Source organism: Nylanderia fulva, unplaced genomic scaffold, assembly GCF_048542155.1.
Source record: "Nylanderia fulva isolate GAGA-0341 unplaced genomic scaffold, ASM4854215v1 Scaffold10, whole genome shotgun sequence".
Lineage (NCBI taxonomy): Eukaryota > Metazoa > Arthropoda > Insecta > Hymenoptera > Formicidae > Nylanderia > Nylanderia fulva.
The window spans coordinates 5,743,395-5,761,005 of NW_028189193.1; the positions used below are offsets into that span (position 1 = coordinate 5,743,395).

General features: G+C 32.6%; 2 protein-coding genes across 5 annotated transcripts in view; both read left to right on the forward strand.

Annotated features, from left to right (window-relative positions):
• mnb (minibrain) overlaps window positions 1-8,526 on the forward strand; it is a 118,022-nt gene extending 109,496 nt beyond the window's left edge. For 2 of the 3 annotated variants that reach the window (XM_085483342.1, XM_085483348.1), the window contains exon 9: window positions 916-8,526. In XM_085483342.1, the coding sequence (XP_085339468.1) occupies window positions 916-1,388 (473 nt within the window). In that variant the 3' untranslated portion in view covers window positions 1,389-8,526. The remainder of the gene's footprint in view (window positions 1-915) is intronic. The other variant, XM_085483356.1, reaches the window with a different exon arrangement.
• Window positions 8,527-9,348: 822 nt separating this feature from the next.
• LOC114942184 (CLK4-associating serine/arginine rich protein) lies at window positions 9,349-17,368 on the forward strand. 2 transcript variants are annotated; one of them, XM_029317492.2, is made up of 14 exons: window positions 9,349-9,649; window positions 10,236-10,333; window positions 10,398-10,573; window positions 10,652-10,867; window positions 10,959-11,134; window positions 11,271-11,344; window positions 12,543-12,890; window positions 13,648-14,052; window positions 14,607-14,711; window positions 14,788-14,836; window positions 15,370-15,433; window positions 15,512-15,617; window positions 15,985-16,239; window positions 16,788-17,368. In XM_029317492.2, exons 1-14 carry the CDS (start codon window positions 9,518-9,520, stop codon window positions 16,804-16,806), a joined length of 2,223 nt encoding a protein of 740 aa, XP_029173325.1. In that variant the 5' UTR covers window positions 9,349-9,517; the 3' UTR covers window positions 16,807-17,368. The 2 variants fall into 2 exon arrangements, with proteins under 2 accessions (XP_029173325.1, XP_029173326.1); XM_029317493.2 differs by lacking the exons at window positions 15,985-16,239; window positions 16,788-17,368 and having other exon boundaries at window positions 14,788-14,840; window positions 15,512-15,577.
• Window positions 17,369-17,611: the final 243 nt, after the last annotated feature.

Genomic DNA, 17,611 nt, shown 5'->3' on the forward strand with positions numbered 1-17,611 from the left:
TCAATTATATTCCATAAGCGCATATATTTTGCAGCAAATAAAACGCATCGTAGGAGTTAAGATTGATCGTAACTTTGTAATTACGAGTTACAGTACGTGTAAAATATCTATTACTTTTTATCGGTTGTATTAAATTCACAAGAAGGAAGAAGAAATTGTAATAGAGAGATAATTTTTGCAATTTTTAATATTTCTGTATAGAATCTCTACGTATTTAAGATTCCTGGATCATCATCGCAGCTATGTTAGATTATGACATCAGAGGCGAAAAAATACACGCTAAAGATTCTTAGATGCCATTTCAAAATAAAAAGATATTTCGGTGAAACAGGACTTCAGATGACTTTAGCACACTCCTAAAATATCTCGAAAACTATTCTTTTCCCTTTATAATCAATCAACTCTAAGCTGTATCTGTATAATGATTGTAATATGCGGCTTGATTGACTGTCAAGCAAAAAGAATAATTTTCAAGAGTTGTTTATTTTAAGAATGTGTTAAAGCTGAAACAATGACAATCTGAAATAATGTTTCGTCGAAATATCTTTTCATTTAAAAATAATATCTAAGAACTTTCAGCGTATGCTCTTTCTCATCTCTGACGTCACAATCTGACATCACCGCGGCGAGGATCTAAGAGAGCCTTAATCTTGGAGAGTAATGTGCGTGAAGGAAAGGTGCTAGTGGAAATTATTGCCTGCAAACATGTCCCTGTAGACGTTTGACATTTTATTTCTCTTTATTCCCATTAGTGATTACTCAATTGTAAGAGCTAGAGCGGTTTGCGTGGATGATTATGGCATTAGTGTATATAAATATATATATATATATATATATATATATATATATATATATATATATCAGAGATTTTTTGCCCGACCTCTGAAATTAATTTCCCCCTTTTCGATGTCCCAGGACTGGTAACCATGTCGGGACAGGGCGGCAGCGGCAGTCTGCAGCAGATCCAGACGTCGAGTCTCCCTGGTGGCGGTTACCAACCCATGGACTGCGAGTCCTCGCCCCGTCATACGGGCGGCGGAGGTCGGCGTGCCATAACAACGGGCTACCCATCGACATCGGCCGCGTCATCGGCCCCGATGACGACGTCCATGCAATCGTCGTCCATGGACAGCTCCCTGATACAGAGCTCCCTTGGATCGTACAATAGCCTAATTCTTCCTAATATACCCCATCTGCCCGCGATGATGACCTCGCCAATGATTCAGCAGCAGAACTTCTACAACTACAGCTACTCGACCGCCGACGCGCATGGGATGGTCAGGCAACCGTCGACGGTGTCGACCGGCAACCAGCGGGATCCAGCGGAGAGAGAGGACAGCCCGATGGTCGGTGTCTGCGTCCAACAGAGCCCGGTCGCTATTCACTGAGGGGGTGAATGTAGAAGTGGACAATACGGCTGATTTTATTATAGGCAATTTGCAAGACCGAACGATGGAAGAGAAAGAGAATTTAGCTGATTTATCATATACCGGATGGAGATATCGTGGCATACTTTTGAACGTTCGTTTACGGTATTGAATTTTACTGTATCGTAGACGAGGGAAGAAGGAAAGGAATGGCTTTTCAAACATCGTTCTCCGAAGCACATAGCCCCCCAAAAAAAAGAAAACAAAAGAAGAAGCACACCAGTGTTCGCGATCAGCGATTAACTTCGACAGTGAGAATTTAACAAATTTTTCGGACACACGTTGGTTTGGCTGAACAATTCTCTGAAAAATACAGACGACAAAAATTACCCAGGACAAAAAGATATCCACAAGACACATAATATAAAGTCCAAATCTCTCTCTGAGATTAAAAGATCACAGAAGTTTACTCTAAGCTCGGCGGCGATAACGACTGAAAAAAATAGAGTAGAAAAGAGAACACGCGAGAGAAGGAAGGGAGAAGGAAAGGAATGTGGGAGAGGGAAACCTCTATTTCTGTTACGTTGCTGTATTTTCGTATCTTTTATCGAGCTGACTGGCCCTACATTGAGCGTGCATATTACTACGTGTCTAACACGGATGATTGACGAAAGCTTCGAGCACGGACAGACGGTAATGGTCCAGTGAGGATGAACCCAGCTGGCCTCTCGGGTCCTGTGCCCGATTTCCACGAACACTCCGAGCGGTTTTTAACGAAAAAGAAAAAAAAACGACTCTGAGCGGGAAAACTTTCGGCAATCAAACTGTGTGGCCTAGAGAGCGAAAAAGTGATAATTATAATTATTATTACCGCGTAAATGAAAGAAAAAAATAAAAGAGGAAAAGTAAGAATATTACCAATGTAAGCATGTACTCCAATAGAGTTTTATACACGATGTCACGGATGTAAACGGTTTAGCAAGTACTTTTTGCGAGCAAACAGTCGCGTCGACTGCTAGTTATTTGTACAATACACTTAGAATGAATGATTAAGAGTGCAGCTTTAGGGTTTAGCTTTTAAATGTGTGAGGAGATGATAACACATACATCCACCCATCCACCCACATGCGTATACATACACATTATACATACACGAGACAATGTAAACTCGACCATTTTATTTACTTTAATGAAAAGAAAAATGAGAAAAGAAAGGATGCAAGGATGTTGCGAACGTCAGTTTGTTGTTGAGCAAGGACTTTAAACAAACGCGGGGTTCGCGCGGCTTAACAACAATTACATATTTATACATAAAGAAAAAAAACAGTAATAAGAAAGTTAAAAACAGCATACACGTAAGATCAATCAAGAAATGGAATATAATCATACGAGAAATCTAGATACTTTATAAATAAACAATACGCGCGTATACTCTCATCACATGCATACGTTTCCAACGCCAATCGTCATTGATTTTTGCCGTTTTGCTCCGATATGTAAGGTCGTTGCGCTTATGTCATTCGCATCGATCGATTATATAAATATATATATATATATATATATTTTATTCCCTCTATTACGTGACGCAAGACTTGATTTTTATATTCGGCCATAAATACTTTTTTTAAGGTTCCTGGATTCTTGTCGTGCTCATGTTAGATTGTGACGTCAGAGGCGAGAAAGCACGCGCTGAAAATTCTGATGAAACATTATTTCAGATAGCTTTAGTAAATTTTTATATATGAAAACTATTCTTTTTCTTTGACTGCGTTGCAAAGACCAGACTGGACTTCATTTTACAGCTGTTGATAGGGGGAAAAGGATAGTTTTCGTGGTATTTTAAGTGTGCCAAAGGCATCTGAAGTGCTGTTTCGAAATGGTATCTGAGAATTTCTAGCGTGTTTTCTCGCCTCTGACGTCACAATTCCAACATGATCGAGGTTAAGAGTGAGGAGCTTTAAATATCAGTTAAATTGCGTAGTCCCTTTTGATTATTCATGACGTTTGATTGTAAGAAAGACTAGATGACGAACAAAAGTTAGAAGCCGATAAATTTCTTTCTTATTCTTATCAACGCGTTAACAACCAACACATTTCGTTGCGAAACTACCAATTGTAAAAGTGTAGTATAGTACCTGAAGGCAGACCATTAAAAATGCAACCGTAATAAATCCCTCTACACACAACCCAGATGTGTTATGAAAGAAAAAGAAAGAGTACGACACTTTTAATAGAAATTAATAATAAATATAACGCTGTAAAGAGAAAGAAATCTTAAAGAATTATGCATGTTGCTTTTTTCGTAATCACGATAGCAAAAAGGAAAAGAAAGAAAGAAAGAAAAATGTGAAAATACTTAAATCCGTTTACGAAATATATTTTATATAATTGCGGCTTTTTATACTTCCATACATATACGAAAGAAAAAAAGAAGGAATGCTCTATGGAGACTTATATAAGAGATTTAGATAATAATTTATCTGTGTATGTCGTTTATTATATTATACATAGGACAGACGCGTAATCATTTTGCTGACGGATCGTATCAATTTATTGTTTAGCTACTTTAGGACATTCTAGATCTAATTTTAATTGTTTTATGAAAGGTCTCCCGTAAGAAGAAAAAAAAATAATAAAGCTGCATGTATAATTCCCAATCCGTCATCTTTAACGTTTTAATTGCTATATATCTTTTTCTTTTTTTCTTTTTTTTATATACAAATTTTAACGGGTAGATAGTGGCGGCTTAAATTAAATTAAAGCACCGTGTTTCGTTTGCATGATTGTGACTGTTGTCAAAAAAAGAGCTTGGCCAAAAAAAAGAAAAAAGGAAAAAACGAAAAAAGAAAAAGGTATTAGACGACCAAGAGGATTCTTACGATGTATTTTCTGGAAAAGTAATAACGAGAGAGTCTCACTGTGAAGTTTAGATTTTTGAATTTTTCTTGTTGTATTAGTTGTAAATATATATATGAGAGAAAATATAAAATACTTTTTCGAAGTAGAGCTGAGAAAAGTCTAACAAGTTTCACAAGCCATTCGATCTGCTAAGAATCATTTTCTTCACGCGGCCTTTCGAATGATTTGTATATTTTTATACATACCTGCATCACAGAGATGAAATGAATTTGCGGATACGTTTTTAAACAATGGATAATATGCACACATACACACGCATTCTATATATTGCAACTTGTCATGAGATGTTGAGGGTTTGTTATACTCGAATTTATACTTAAGTTTACCGAGAGAGCGAAAACAAATTTTCTAACAATATCGAATAATGTAAATCTCTCCGAGACGGACAAATAGGAAATACGAAATGATGCCTGTATCATAAATGTTTTTTATATCGCATCGAGATTTACGGCAATCACAGTGCTTATAAGATACGTTGAAAAATTCAAAGAGTCGTAATGAGTCTGTGTTGTGATTAGATAGCTCGGAAGCAATGCTTAAAAAAAATAAAAATAGATAGAGAGGTTCATTGTGACATAATAAAATATGCTTAAACACAAGAGAAAGGAGAAAAAAATTATTCAAAACTTAAAAAACGGAATATGTCGCGCACCTTACCTCAATGATACCTTTTTGATATAATTTCAGCAGTTAAAAAAAAAGTTGTACAGGATAATATGATTTATTAGGGTGTAGAAAGAGAGAGAGAAAGAGAAAGAACGAATGAGAGAGTGAGAGAGAAAGAGAGAGAGAGAGAACGAAACGAAATAAAAAACAAAAACGCTCGGAATTTTCTGTGACAAATTCCAAGTGTTTCCTCGCCAGAGAATATCCTGTTGAACGGCAAAAATCAGTACGCTCTATAAGATATAGATAATATCGCGTGTATGATATCACACAACGCACGAGCCCTCTTCCGAATTCCGAATGATTACAAATCTGACGCTGTGTCACCAGGTTCCGAAAACAAACAACAAGGTGTTCATAACATTACTTCGAACGTGATCGTATTTTCGGAGCTATACGGAAACTATTTTTTATCATCCAGAGAGAAAGAGATCTTGAATTCAGTGACTTTTATTCCACTACAGGATACCCATCTACAAGATAATCTTTAGATGGTTCATTCAACACATATGTAATTCTATATATATCCATATATATTTTTTTCTATATATATTATATATAGAAAAAAAAAAATATATATATATATATATATATATATATATATAAAATATATATATACAAAATTCCGATATATACAGGATGTTTAAAGTTCTTCAACAATCAAATGTCTGGAAAAAAAAATTTTGGAAAAAAATGTTTCAAATAAAAGGTGTAGAGTTTTAAATGGCGCATTAAATAGTTGTGTGACTATAAATAGCATTGTGTTAAGATTGTGTAAAATTTAATTTTTTAATGAAAACCCTTATTTTTATTTGCACAATCTTATCTCGAGTTTTTTAAAACATTATAATAAAGTATTTTTTCAGTGCTATTCAAATTATAAAGCTTGAAGTTTAAGGGAAGTTTATAATCAAAGTAAGAAGATTGAATGTCAGTAAGATTAAACCAATGGAAGTTTATAATATTTTGATATAAAATACAAAATATCTTGGAAAATATTTAGTTTTTGATAATCTTTCTGCAATACTTTTATGCATAAAATAATTAGACAAATCAATTGATGTAGAGAGAACGCAAATATTTTTAATTATACAATATGCAACATTTTTTTCTCAAAAACAATTATGCGAATTTCCTTTACAGCCTCATAATTCGAAAAATAATTAACAGGAAAAAACTTTTATTAATGTTTTGAAAAGCTCTTGAATATGTGTAATAAAAAAAGGGATTTCAAAAAAAAATTTCAAAGTGAATATTACGTAGTCTTAACAATGTTATTTATAATTACACTATTATTACTTAATACGCCATTTAAATTCCTACTTTAAAGTCCTACAATTTTTATTTGAAACATTGTCTGAAAAAGCCGTTTTTCAAGATATTTACAACGGTTGAGGGACTTTTGGGACATGTATATAAGAAATTCTGATATATATGTACACCTACAAGGATGATAAATAAGCCTCTCTTCTTCAGTCGAATCAAGGATATGCACAATTTCTAAAACTCCTGGACACAGCGTCACGTTTAGTAAATAGTGTAGCTCTTGCGTGCTTTGGACAATTGTTGATTTTTAATTTAGAATAATTATTTTCTTTCTTTTTCTTACACACACCTGTGTAGAGAAACAAAGCGATCGATTGAGTATAACGATGCGAGACTATTAAGCGCGATTAAGCGACCGCCGTCACCCGAGGGACGGACAATTTAGACAATTTTGTTCATACAATGAAGGGTAGCCACGATTCTCGAAGAATAGGGCATTTCGAACGAGAGGAAAAGTCGAGCAAGACCTCGAGAATGATCGAAGCGTAGCTATACGAATTGATTTAACGCGACGAAATGCGTTTTAAACGTATGTTTAGTATCGATGTGGAAGAAAAGGGGCCCGCATGATTCCTTTCGCTTTTTCCAATATTTGTATGCACGTCTTATTTTTCGAGAATCACCGTATCGTGAAATGTGAATTTTGTTCACTCAACAACTGTCGCAAAAAATGCAAAGTATTTAAGCCAATTAACAGACAGCAGAGATGTATACATTTAATAACGTATAAGAGCCGGCCGCGATTCATGTTCCAAATGATTCGTTTCGCTGCATTTCAAGTACATATGTACACATACATACATATATAATATTTTTCTTTCGTGTAAAAGAAATTGTTCCGATTAGAATGTTGTAAAGATCGACATATACTAAGTAATAATATGTATTTTAATGATATATCTTGATTCAAGCATGCACATGTGATATAATTTTTGAAGTCGCATTTTCCTTGTAGATTTCTCTTTATTTATTGATTATAAGTTTGTAATTATAAATTTAAATTTATTAAAATTTTGACCTAACTGACCAGTACAAAATATTATAACACTACGTTTCGACCCTCAGGTACGGGTCCTTTTTGAAACAAGTCAAAATAATTTATTTTTCTCCGGTTTAACATTAGTAATTTTACTGCTTTCGAGTCAACATCTCGAAAGGTACATTATATTATATTTTATTTTAAATTTCTTTGTTAACAACTTTGTAAAATACGGTTTCGTATCTTAATCAATGTATATTTTAATTGTGCAATTACACTTGATAAGGATCCGTACCTGAGGGTCGAAACGTAGTGTTATAATATTTTGTACTGGCCAGTTAGGTCGAATTGGATTTTTAAATTTATAAATTTAAAAATCCAATTCTTATATACATATATAAACATATTATACATGTGCCTGTTTTTTATCAAATAATTTAATAATATATATTATTTTATCTTATTTTTTCTTTCATAAAGAAGAAAATTGCGATATGATAGCTGATTGTGGACCATCATTTTAGACAGGTATATTACATAATTTCTTTTTAACAATTCCAACGAATACATTAAGCAATAGACGGGATCGCTTCTTTGTATTTTAATGTAAACAAAAATTGTAATATATCCAGTACAATAAATTATGTATGTATACATATGTATGTATGTATGTTTAACGAGCGGTCTTTGTAAAAGTTGCGCTTGTGCGAATCTTAATCCTTCTGAAATTGTTTGGAACATGTTTCCGCGGCGGGGAAGTAAAGTAACTTAAGTTTCCTAACGTCATGTGTAAAAGCATTGTGTTCAGAAACAAATATAACTATAATATGACTGATGCGCCTGAGAGGCGATGTGCGAGCGTCCTTTGAGAATTAAGTATGCGAGAGGTGAGATATGTGATGATGTCTCGATGATGTCTCGTTTTTCCATGCGATGACATGCACCACAATCGGGACAAAAAAGAATATAAGGACTAATGAACGAGCGATCGACAGAAATGTGTACATGTGGATGCGTATATGTACGTTTGTATGCGTGTATGTATGTGTGAGAGAAAGGAGGAAACAAAAAAACCGATTTATTAAGATGAAAAAAAATAATTAACAAAAACTCTATACCGGATGAAGGAAAATGAACTTGTATCTAACGTGTATACATTGTCATAACATTATTATGATGATTATTATAATTATTATTATATATATAATAATGTAATTGAAAATTTGAAACGATATTACATAAGGTTAATAATAAACAAAAACATCTTCACCTTTTGCTGTTACCTTATTTTTTCTCCCGATATATTTGTAGTGCACTCGATCCATATATACCCTTTTTTAATATTAAAAAATAACATATTGTATATATATATATATATATATATATATACGCACAATATACACAGTTCGAAATAGCTTTGACTTTTACTCAATTAAATAAATAAATAAAGATGTGCAAAATAGTGTGCAAGAGAAAGGAATATTTTGAAAAATATAAATGAGGAAAAAGTATATAAAAATATATAACATAAATATTTAAATATTTTTGAACATGATTTTTAAAAGCAATTTTAGCGAGTTTAATTTCTCATACATACATATTTTTTATAATTAAGTGATATATATATATATAAAAGAGTGGATATTGTAAAATTCAGTAACATTTTATTATCTTGAAAAAGAATTTAAGGAAAATAATACTTTTTTATTTAAAATATTAATAATGAAATATATTTATACTCTTTGATAATGTAAATAAAAATATATAAGGATAAGAAATTTTTAATTGGTATATCTGGATAATTTTTTAGCCATTCACATAATAGATATAGCACAATATACAATTTACTTTTTAAATTATATATATAAAATTAATAATATAATTTAAAAAATAATATAAATATCAAGAAAAAGTAAAAAGTAATATAAAATTTAAAAAATAATATAACTTACTATATATATATATATATATATATATATAAAATTAAATAAAATTAAATATATTGATTTCTATAGATCGCGACGTTATCAAAATGATTCGCGGGCGATCATTTTTAATTGTAACAATTCCTGTTTATTCCGAGAGAGATCGCGACTGCTGCTTATTGTACAGAGTACAGGGCAATATGTCCATTTCGCGGGATGAGAAAGCGTGTCAATTATTATAGTGCTTCAATTTTTTAGCTGAAAGAACCGTAGGCAAGCGGATGGGATTCGCATCGAGCTAGCCGCGCGACTCCGAGCCTTTCCGGTGAAAGAAAATGAGTTTCTCCGTGAAGAAGACCGGCGGCAGAATGTGGCATGAGGCACGCAAGCAGGAGAAGAAGATCCGCGGCATGCTGGTCGATTATCGTCGCAGAGCCGAACGTAGACGGGACTACTACGAGAAAATTGTAAGGATGCGGAGACACTTTCCATATGTGCAACCAATCCGTCTCCTTTGTATAATTCGTACGGCAAAAAAAAGTTTTTTCTAGAAAATGTCTTTTCTATGGCTTAATACAGGATGTTCCAAAATTACCAGACACCCTGTTAATAGGGAAATTCCTCAGGTTATTTGGAGATGATTTTTTCTCAGTAAAAATGTCAAGGCACTAATAATTTTCGAGTTATAAGCGTTTTTTTTGGCAAACTAAGCCTTGTAGAAATAAAATATTAACAAAATCACATTCTGCAATTAATTTCAGATAGAGTTTACTTTAGAATTTTAATTTAAGGCTTTGTTACAAAAATAAACATGATGGCAAAAAATGATGACCATCCTCGACATTTTTGCTGAGCAAAGATTGTCTCCAAATAATCTTAGGAATCTCTTTAACAGAGTGTCAAATAATTTTGGTACACCCTGTATAGTAGATTAGTTTACATAAAAAACATTTTTTAAATGTTCTCTCTTTTGTGATGGTGTTCAAAGTTGAATCAATAGAGAAGTATCGTTCAAACTTGTATTGTAATTCAATGTCTTTTTGCTCTGTTTAGAAATCAGACCCTACGCAATTTCTCCAACTACATGGCAGACCCTGCAAGATATATCTGGATCCAGCAATAGCTGCTGCGGGTGCTAGTCCTGCAAACATGTGAGTTTTGCAGTAACCAAGCGATTAAATGAAAGTTTCTTTTTTTTTTTTTTTTATTTAATAGGATGCCATGGCAGAGCAACGAAGACAATCTCATAGATCGTTTTGATGTACGGGCACATCTCGATTGGATACCAGAGATATCCAACACCATTGATGTTGATATCGCTCTGACGAGTGAAGATAGACATATCAACTACGAACGCTATCGTATAATCGTACAAAATGAATTTCTAGGAGGTACGTTGCTTGTCTTTTCTGCTATGTGAGATTTTCTGAATTCTGCTTGTGTCTTTAATTAAATGTCTTTCTGTTTAGTGACCGAGGAGAAGTTTCTTCATCAGATACATTTGGAAGAGCAATTCGGTTCATCCACAAAGTTAGATTCCGCAAAGGATAAGAGAAAGTCTGCTAATAGTGCTGCTATTGGTTATAATTATGAAACGGAAGAACCGATACCCGAGCCAGTAAAATCGGGAGATCCAGTGATATCGGAGGAAAAGGGAGATGATGAAGATAGCGACATAGATTTAGGCATAATTATTTTATTTTACATAAATTTAATGTATTTTTTCAAGCAATAGGGAGAACGATTTTTTTAAATATATTTTATTAATCCTATTAGATATCTGCGTGGACGTATCTCAAATAGAACCATCTCAGGCGCACGAAATGAATCTGGTAGCTCAAAAATATGGACTTTTAGGCGCCGATTACTTTAGCTTTTTAACGCAAGATTTTGAAGAAGCTGAAAATATGCGGCAAGCTCGAAAGCAAGAGGAAGAGAAAGCTATGTATTCGGTAAATAATTATATGAGTTTCGAAATATATAATTTTTAAATTTAAAATTTTTTAAACTTAAAAATAATATCTAAAATATAATGTAGACAAATAAGTTTGATTATCAACTTTAATAAAACTATGTATATTAAAACAGGGTCGCCGTTCACGTAGAGAACGACGTGCATTTAGAGAAAAGAAAATGATAGGTCGCGTTATGAGTCCGCCTAGGTAATAATTCATTATACTTTCTCAGAAATATTTTATATATTATATATATTAATATTTTGTATATTAATCATATATAGTATATACATTATATATTAATATTATATATCTATATATATATATATATATATATATATATATACAGGGTAGTCAAAAAGTATCGGACCCCCCCAATATTTCCGTTCCCTTGCATTTTACAAGAAAATGTTTCAGACAAAAGTTGTAGGGTTTAAAAAGATCTATTTACTGATCTTATCAGTTTGACCTTGGATGGCGTCGCCAAGGTCAGATCGAAATTACATTAATTTTTTTAAATGGAACACCTAACTTTTTATTGCATATTCTTGTAGCTTATCTCGAGACCTTTCCAAAACACTACAAGAAAGTTTATTTTCGTTGAGTACTTTCCGAGTTGTGAGGCTTGAAAGCTACAGTGTACTGTAGTGTGGGTCCAGCCAGTTAAGGCAAGAGTGGCGTGTGCCCAGCCAGTTAAGGCAAGAGTGGCGTGTGTCCAGCCAGTTAAGGCAAGAGTGGCGTGTGGGTCCGGCCAGACTTTTGGGACATGTCTTTTGGGCCGGACCCACACGCCACTCTTGCCTTAACTGGCTGGACACACGCCACTCTTGCCTTAACTGGCTGGGCACACGCCACTCTTGCCTTAACTGGCTGGACCCACACTACAGTACACTGTAGCTTTCAAGCCTCACAACTCGGAAAGTACTCAACGAAAATAAACTTTCTTGTAGTGTTTTGGAAAGGTCTCGAGATAAGCTACAAGAATATGCAATAAACAGTTAGGTGTTCCATTTCAAAAAATTAATGTAATTTAGATCTGACCTTGGCGACGCCATCCAAGGTCAAACTGATAAGATCAGTAAATAGATCTTTTTAAACCCTACAACTTTTGTCTGAAACATTTTCTTGTAAAATGCAAGGGAACGGAAATATTGGGGGGGTCCGATACTTTTTGACTACCCTGTATATATATATATATATATATATATATATATATATATATAATATTTATATTTTATAAATATTTCTAATTTATATATATAATATATATTTATATATAATATCTAATTTATATATAATATATATTATATTAATATTATATATTAATATTATATATTATATTAATATTATATATTATATTATATATTATATATTATATTAATTATGTAAATTATTCTTCCTTTAGTTACGCAGCTAGAGAGAGCCCAGAGTACAATCCTTATAGAAAATCATCTTCCAAATCGCGATCGCGATCTACATCGCCTGTAAATGCTGGGCAAATTACTTATATCACGAGCTTCGGTGGGGAGGAGGAGACTCATGGCAGCACATCGCACGTGTCTTCGTCGAATTCGAGAAAAGTCAATTATTCGTATCTCAGACGACGGAGGTCGGATAGTCCTGCTTTCAATGAGAGGACTGTCAATAGGAAAATATCCAAATCTAGATCAAGAAGTTGTTCACGTTCTGTTAGTAGAACTAAGTCTTATAGATCGTATGACAAGAAGCGAAGTAGATCCAGAATAAGTTCTAGGTGAGTTTTACGAGAGAGAAAGAAACAGCGTGTATACTTTCGGACCTTAAACCTGGTATTCTCAGGGAATTTTGTTTTACCTTAAAAAATCAGGGAATTCTTACATGAAATTTGAGATTGGAATTCAGGGAATTTTTTAAAAAATTGCTCTTAATAATTTCACTCTTATTTAGCACTTGAGAAATATATGTCGAACATATCGTTACAATATTTTAGTTTTTCTTAAATATGTGATCTTTTATTGACAATCTATTTCAGTATCAATATTTCATGTCAGTCTTATTTCATAAAAAATTGTTTAATTTTTTAATAGATAATATTTAAATGTATTAGTATTTTTTATTTATTTAATAAATAATTAATTTAATAAATAATTTAAATAAATTGATATCCCTTGTAAGACATCATAATAAATTATTTTTCGTTTTCTCTTTTTATATTTTTGCATATATTTTTAACATTTAAATATAATGACATATTGTACTTTGCTATTGTCTAAATTAATTTTACAATTAATAAATCAATATTAAATGCTAGAAAAACTGCACTCTTGATAACTTTTCAGTTGTACGAATAGAAAATTAAATTAAGAACATTAAAAAGCGTGTATAATAAAGGAACTTTTAAAAAGCTGCATCTATAGATGAAATTTTAATTGAAAATACCGAGAAGATCAGGGAGTTTTTTAACGCAGATAAATTCAACAAAAAATTGAATAAACGTGTTATACAATTTGTTATGTTTTACGTTCTTTTAGATCAAGAGGCACGAGTTCAAGAGCTCGAAAGTACACAAGATCTCGGACAAGAAGTCGTTCAAGAAGACGATCGCGAACGCGAAGCAAATCACGCTCGCGCTGCAAAAGCATCAGTAAATCTCGATCGCGTACAGTTTCTCGATCGAAGTCGAGGTCTAGATCTCGCTCGCGTTTGAAGAAATCGAGGAGCTCGTCTTCGAGCAGCGTGTCCAAGTCAAGATCGAGATCTAAATCGCGCAACAGGAGTCGTTCGAGGGACAGCTATCGAAAGAAACGCTATTCGCCGTCGAAATCAAGATCTAAATCTCGCTCGAGATCCAAATCTCCATCGAGATCTAGATCGAGGAGTCAATCTAGCTGTAAACGATCGCGCAGCGACGACAATAAGATGCCAGCACTGCCAAGGTAAAAATGTTTCTAGATTTTTTTATCGAGCTTTATGATGGAAACTTTGTACAAAACTTATTCAGGGTGTAAACTCTCGGGAAAAATCTTGAAAACCTGGTATTCTCAGAGAATTTTGTTCTATCTTGAAAAATTAGGGAATTCTCATGGAATTTTATTGGCATTCAACGAATTAAAAAAAAAATGTCTCTGATAATCTTATTTTTATTTAGCACAAAGCTTAAGAAACATATGTTTAATATATCTTTGCAATATTTAAGTTTTTATTAAAATTTCATGTAATTTTTATGGATCTTATATATATATATCCAAATTACTTTCGTAATTAACAAATCAATATTAAATACTAGGAAAACTGCACTCTTGATAACTTTGCAAAATCGTATATATAGAAAACATTGAAAGTGCATGCAATAAGAAAACTTGTATTAAAAATGTGCATTTACTAATTTTTTAAATTTATTTAAAATTTTAAAAAATCGGGAAATTGTCAAGAAATTTTTTTACAAAATTTCAGTAGACAACCTGTTATTATTTTTTTATTTCTTGCATAGGTATTACGGTCGACGCGGAAAATCGTCAAGCCTCGAACTAGAGCTGTCTGATAACGAGGAAAAATCCAATCCAATGACACAAAAGATACCAATTAATACAAGCACGTAAGTGACGATCTTGATTTATTTATGACATAATTAAAATTCCTGTGTATAAATTCTTTTAATCTTTTTGTTTCAGGAACAAGCCAAAAGCAGGGTTAAGTACAAATTCTGGTGTCGGACACAAAGTCAGTAAGAACCATAACGCTTTCTTAGTCACTTAATGCGCAGAGAATAAAGACAGAACATACTGGTCTCTAAATAAGTACCAGCCGAACGAGGAGCCTCAACAAAGCGCTTCTCGTTTTCGTTGTTGTATTATACATATTTTATGTTCTCTTTATTTGATATTTTATTTTAATAATTGTTTTGGACATTGTACATATTTTGTTCGAGCCACAAAGAAATTGAAATTTTCAATTGTGATATGCAAAATGTTATTCTAAAATTCATTAGACGAATTTAAATACGATTATAATTGAATACACATTTTGCTATTATTTTTTTGAATTTGCTTATAACTGCACACATTCTACTAATCATTCCATAAAGGAAATAAAGAATTTTTTTGCATATTAAGTTATGTTTTACAACTGATAATATAACATATTATCAGTGCATATATACATATTGATTTATATATAGCGAATTAGACTTTTAATACGCCAAAAGTATCGATATTCCTTAATTATATATCTTTAAGAGTTTAAATCTCTTTTAGTCAATGAAAATCACACCTCAGGAGCGGCTTAAAAAGAAAATGCAGGCCTTGTTAAATAAGCAATGTGAGTTGATGCGTAATACAAGAAAAATCTAACATCACACATTAGAATAAGAAAGCTAAAGATTCTGTATCCTTTCAGATAAAGCAGACAAGAAAGCCGAGCAGTTGAGAATCGAAAAGATGGAGCAACAGAGGCAGGATCGAGAGGACGAGATTCGGGAAATGTCTTTGAAACTCCGTCGAAAGTAAAGAAATATTTTGATTTTTTTCTACAGAGTGTTACTAATGATAAATATTTTCGAAATGCGCATCATTTAAATTTGTATAAAATTGTTTTTTTTTTTTTTTTTACGAAAACTTGTAAAAACTTTTTCTAACTTGTCATTTTTAATGTTATTGACGATCCTTTTAATAGCAGCTATTAAATCTGGCACTGTTGAACATATTTAGCATTAATTTATGTAATTATTAGCACTTTTCATTACTTTTTTTTAATAAAATTAACTGGTATATAAACATTTTATTTATATCTATTAAAAACTGTAAACTTTCCTCTTTTCAACACAATTTTTGTTTTGAATGACGATATTGAGCTTGTTTTGCTTTTCACAGGCAGAGAGAGCGAAGGCATCGTTATGAAGGCCACAGTTCCGACACGCGTTCTTCTGTATCTCGTTCACCAAGCCCGAGCCGCAGTCCGAGGCACCACGTGCGTCGTGAGAGACGAGACGTGGATGGTGAACGGGATCGTGAACGGGAGCGAGACAGAGAGAGAGATCGACGCGACGATCGCGATCGGAGTCGAACCGAATCGCGTAGAAAATACAGGGATTCCCCTCTTCGTTCGCTGAGTCCGAGGAGCAGTAGGTAAAATCCCATGGATTTTGAAAAATCAAAGGACTCCGCACCAAATACATATAGGATTTTAGCTTTCGATGAAATGGCTGCTTTTTGCAAATTTTCTATAGAAAGTTAATTAACTTTATTTTTTAATTTTTTGTAATTTAATTATTTATAAGTTAAGGCTTCTGGCTTTTTGCCGATCATGTTGGAATTGTGACGTCAGAGAAAACACGCTAAAAATTCTTAGATGCGATTTCAAATCTCAAAGATATTTCGATGAAACAGCACTTTAGATAGCTAACACATTCTTAAAATACTTCGAGTATTTTATTTTTTTTCTTTATACTCAATCAACAGCTGCAACATGAAGCTCAGTCCATCTCTTATATTTTACGGATTCTGAAAAGTATGCTAAAGCCATTTGAAATTCGAAATATCTTTTTATTTCAAAATGATATTTCTAACGTCACAATCTAACATGGCCGAGGTGAGGATCCAAGAGCCTTAATGCTCATTTATTGTATAAAGGGAGTTTGTAACGCTACTAATTATGCTATTTTTCATTATTTCAGAGGTTTAGTCGATTACTGACTTCAGGACACAATCACGGAATACAGAAACACAGTTAATCTTCCATCCAAATAATTTGAAACGTTGCGAATATTTCCTGTACAACTGCATTCCTTCCTCTTAAACCATTGTTAATTGCTTAAAAACTTAGGTCTTGAAGGAAAGATGTATGGAGTAATATATTACACATAAGAGCAATTCTAAAACATGATTGCTTAAAAAATGTGTCTTGAAGAAAAGATGGAATAATGTATTAGATTTAAGAAATTATTCTAAAACATGCGTCATGAATTAGCGTGACTTAATTCGCTTTATATATAATATTATAATATAAATAATTATTATAAATAAAAATAATTATTCTTACGTTGTATGCTTAGTGAAAACTAAGAGTAATTAATGTTATTACAAGAAAAATCATGTTTATAACTTTTGTTTTTGGCCGAACAAAACAAGACATCCGTGTATCAAAAATATTATACCATTGTATTTTAGAATCGAGTGCACTCTTTGCTACCTATTATTATTAGGTACATTATTGTTAGATAATTATTCAAGAATAAAGACCCATTGCTCAGCAGGAGACGAACAGTGATTATTTTTTATGTAATTCTCTACTACTTGTTGATTGTTTTACATTACTAAGAATTATCGTGTATAGTGTACAATATATAATTGAGAGACTGAAAGGTCTATTTTCACATTTGCGAAAGAAAAAAAAAGGATTCCAAACTCACAATACATAGTATGATTTTTTAGACACTAAAAATGCATTATTTATTAGTTTATCTTCATAAATTATTAGTTTATCTCCATAAATTGATTA

Excerpts from the sequence above, each read along its gene's own strand:
- LOC114942184 (XM_029317492.2), top strand. The coding sequence starts at position 9,518 with ATGAGTTTCTCCGTGAAGAAGACCGGCGGCAGAATGTGGCATGAGGCA. Across the intron at positions 10,574-10,651 it reads ACAAAATGAATTTCTAGGAG|TGACCGAGGAGAAGTTTCTT; the intron begins GTACGTTGCTTG and ends CTTTCTGTTTAG. Across the intron at positions 14,837-15,369 it reads ATTCTGGTGTCGGACACAAA|TCAATGAAAATCACACCTCA; the intron begins GTCAGTAAGAAC and ends AATCTCTTTTAG.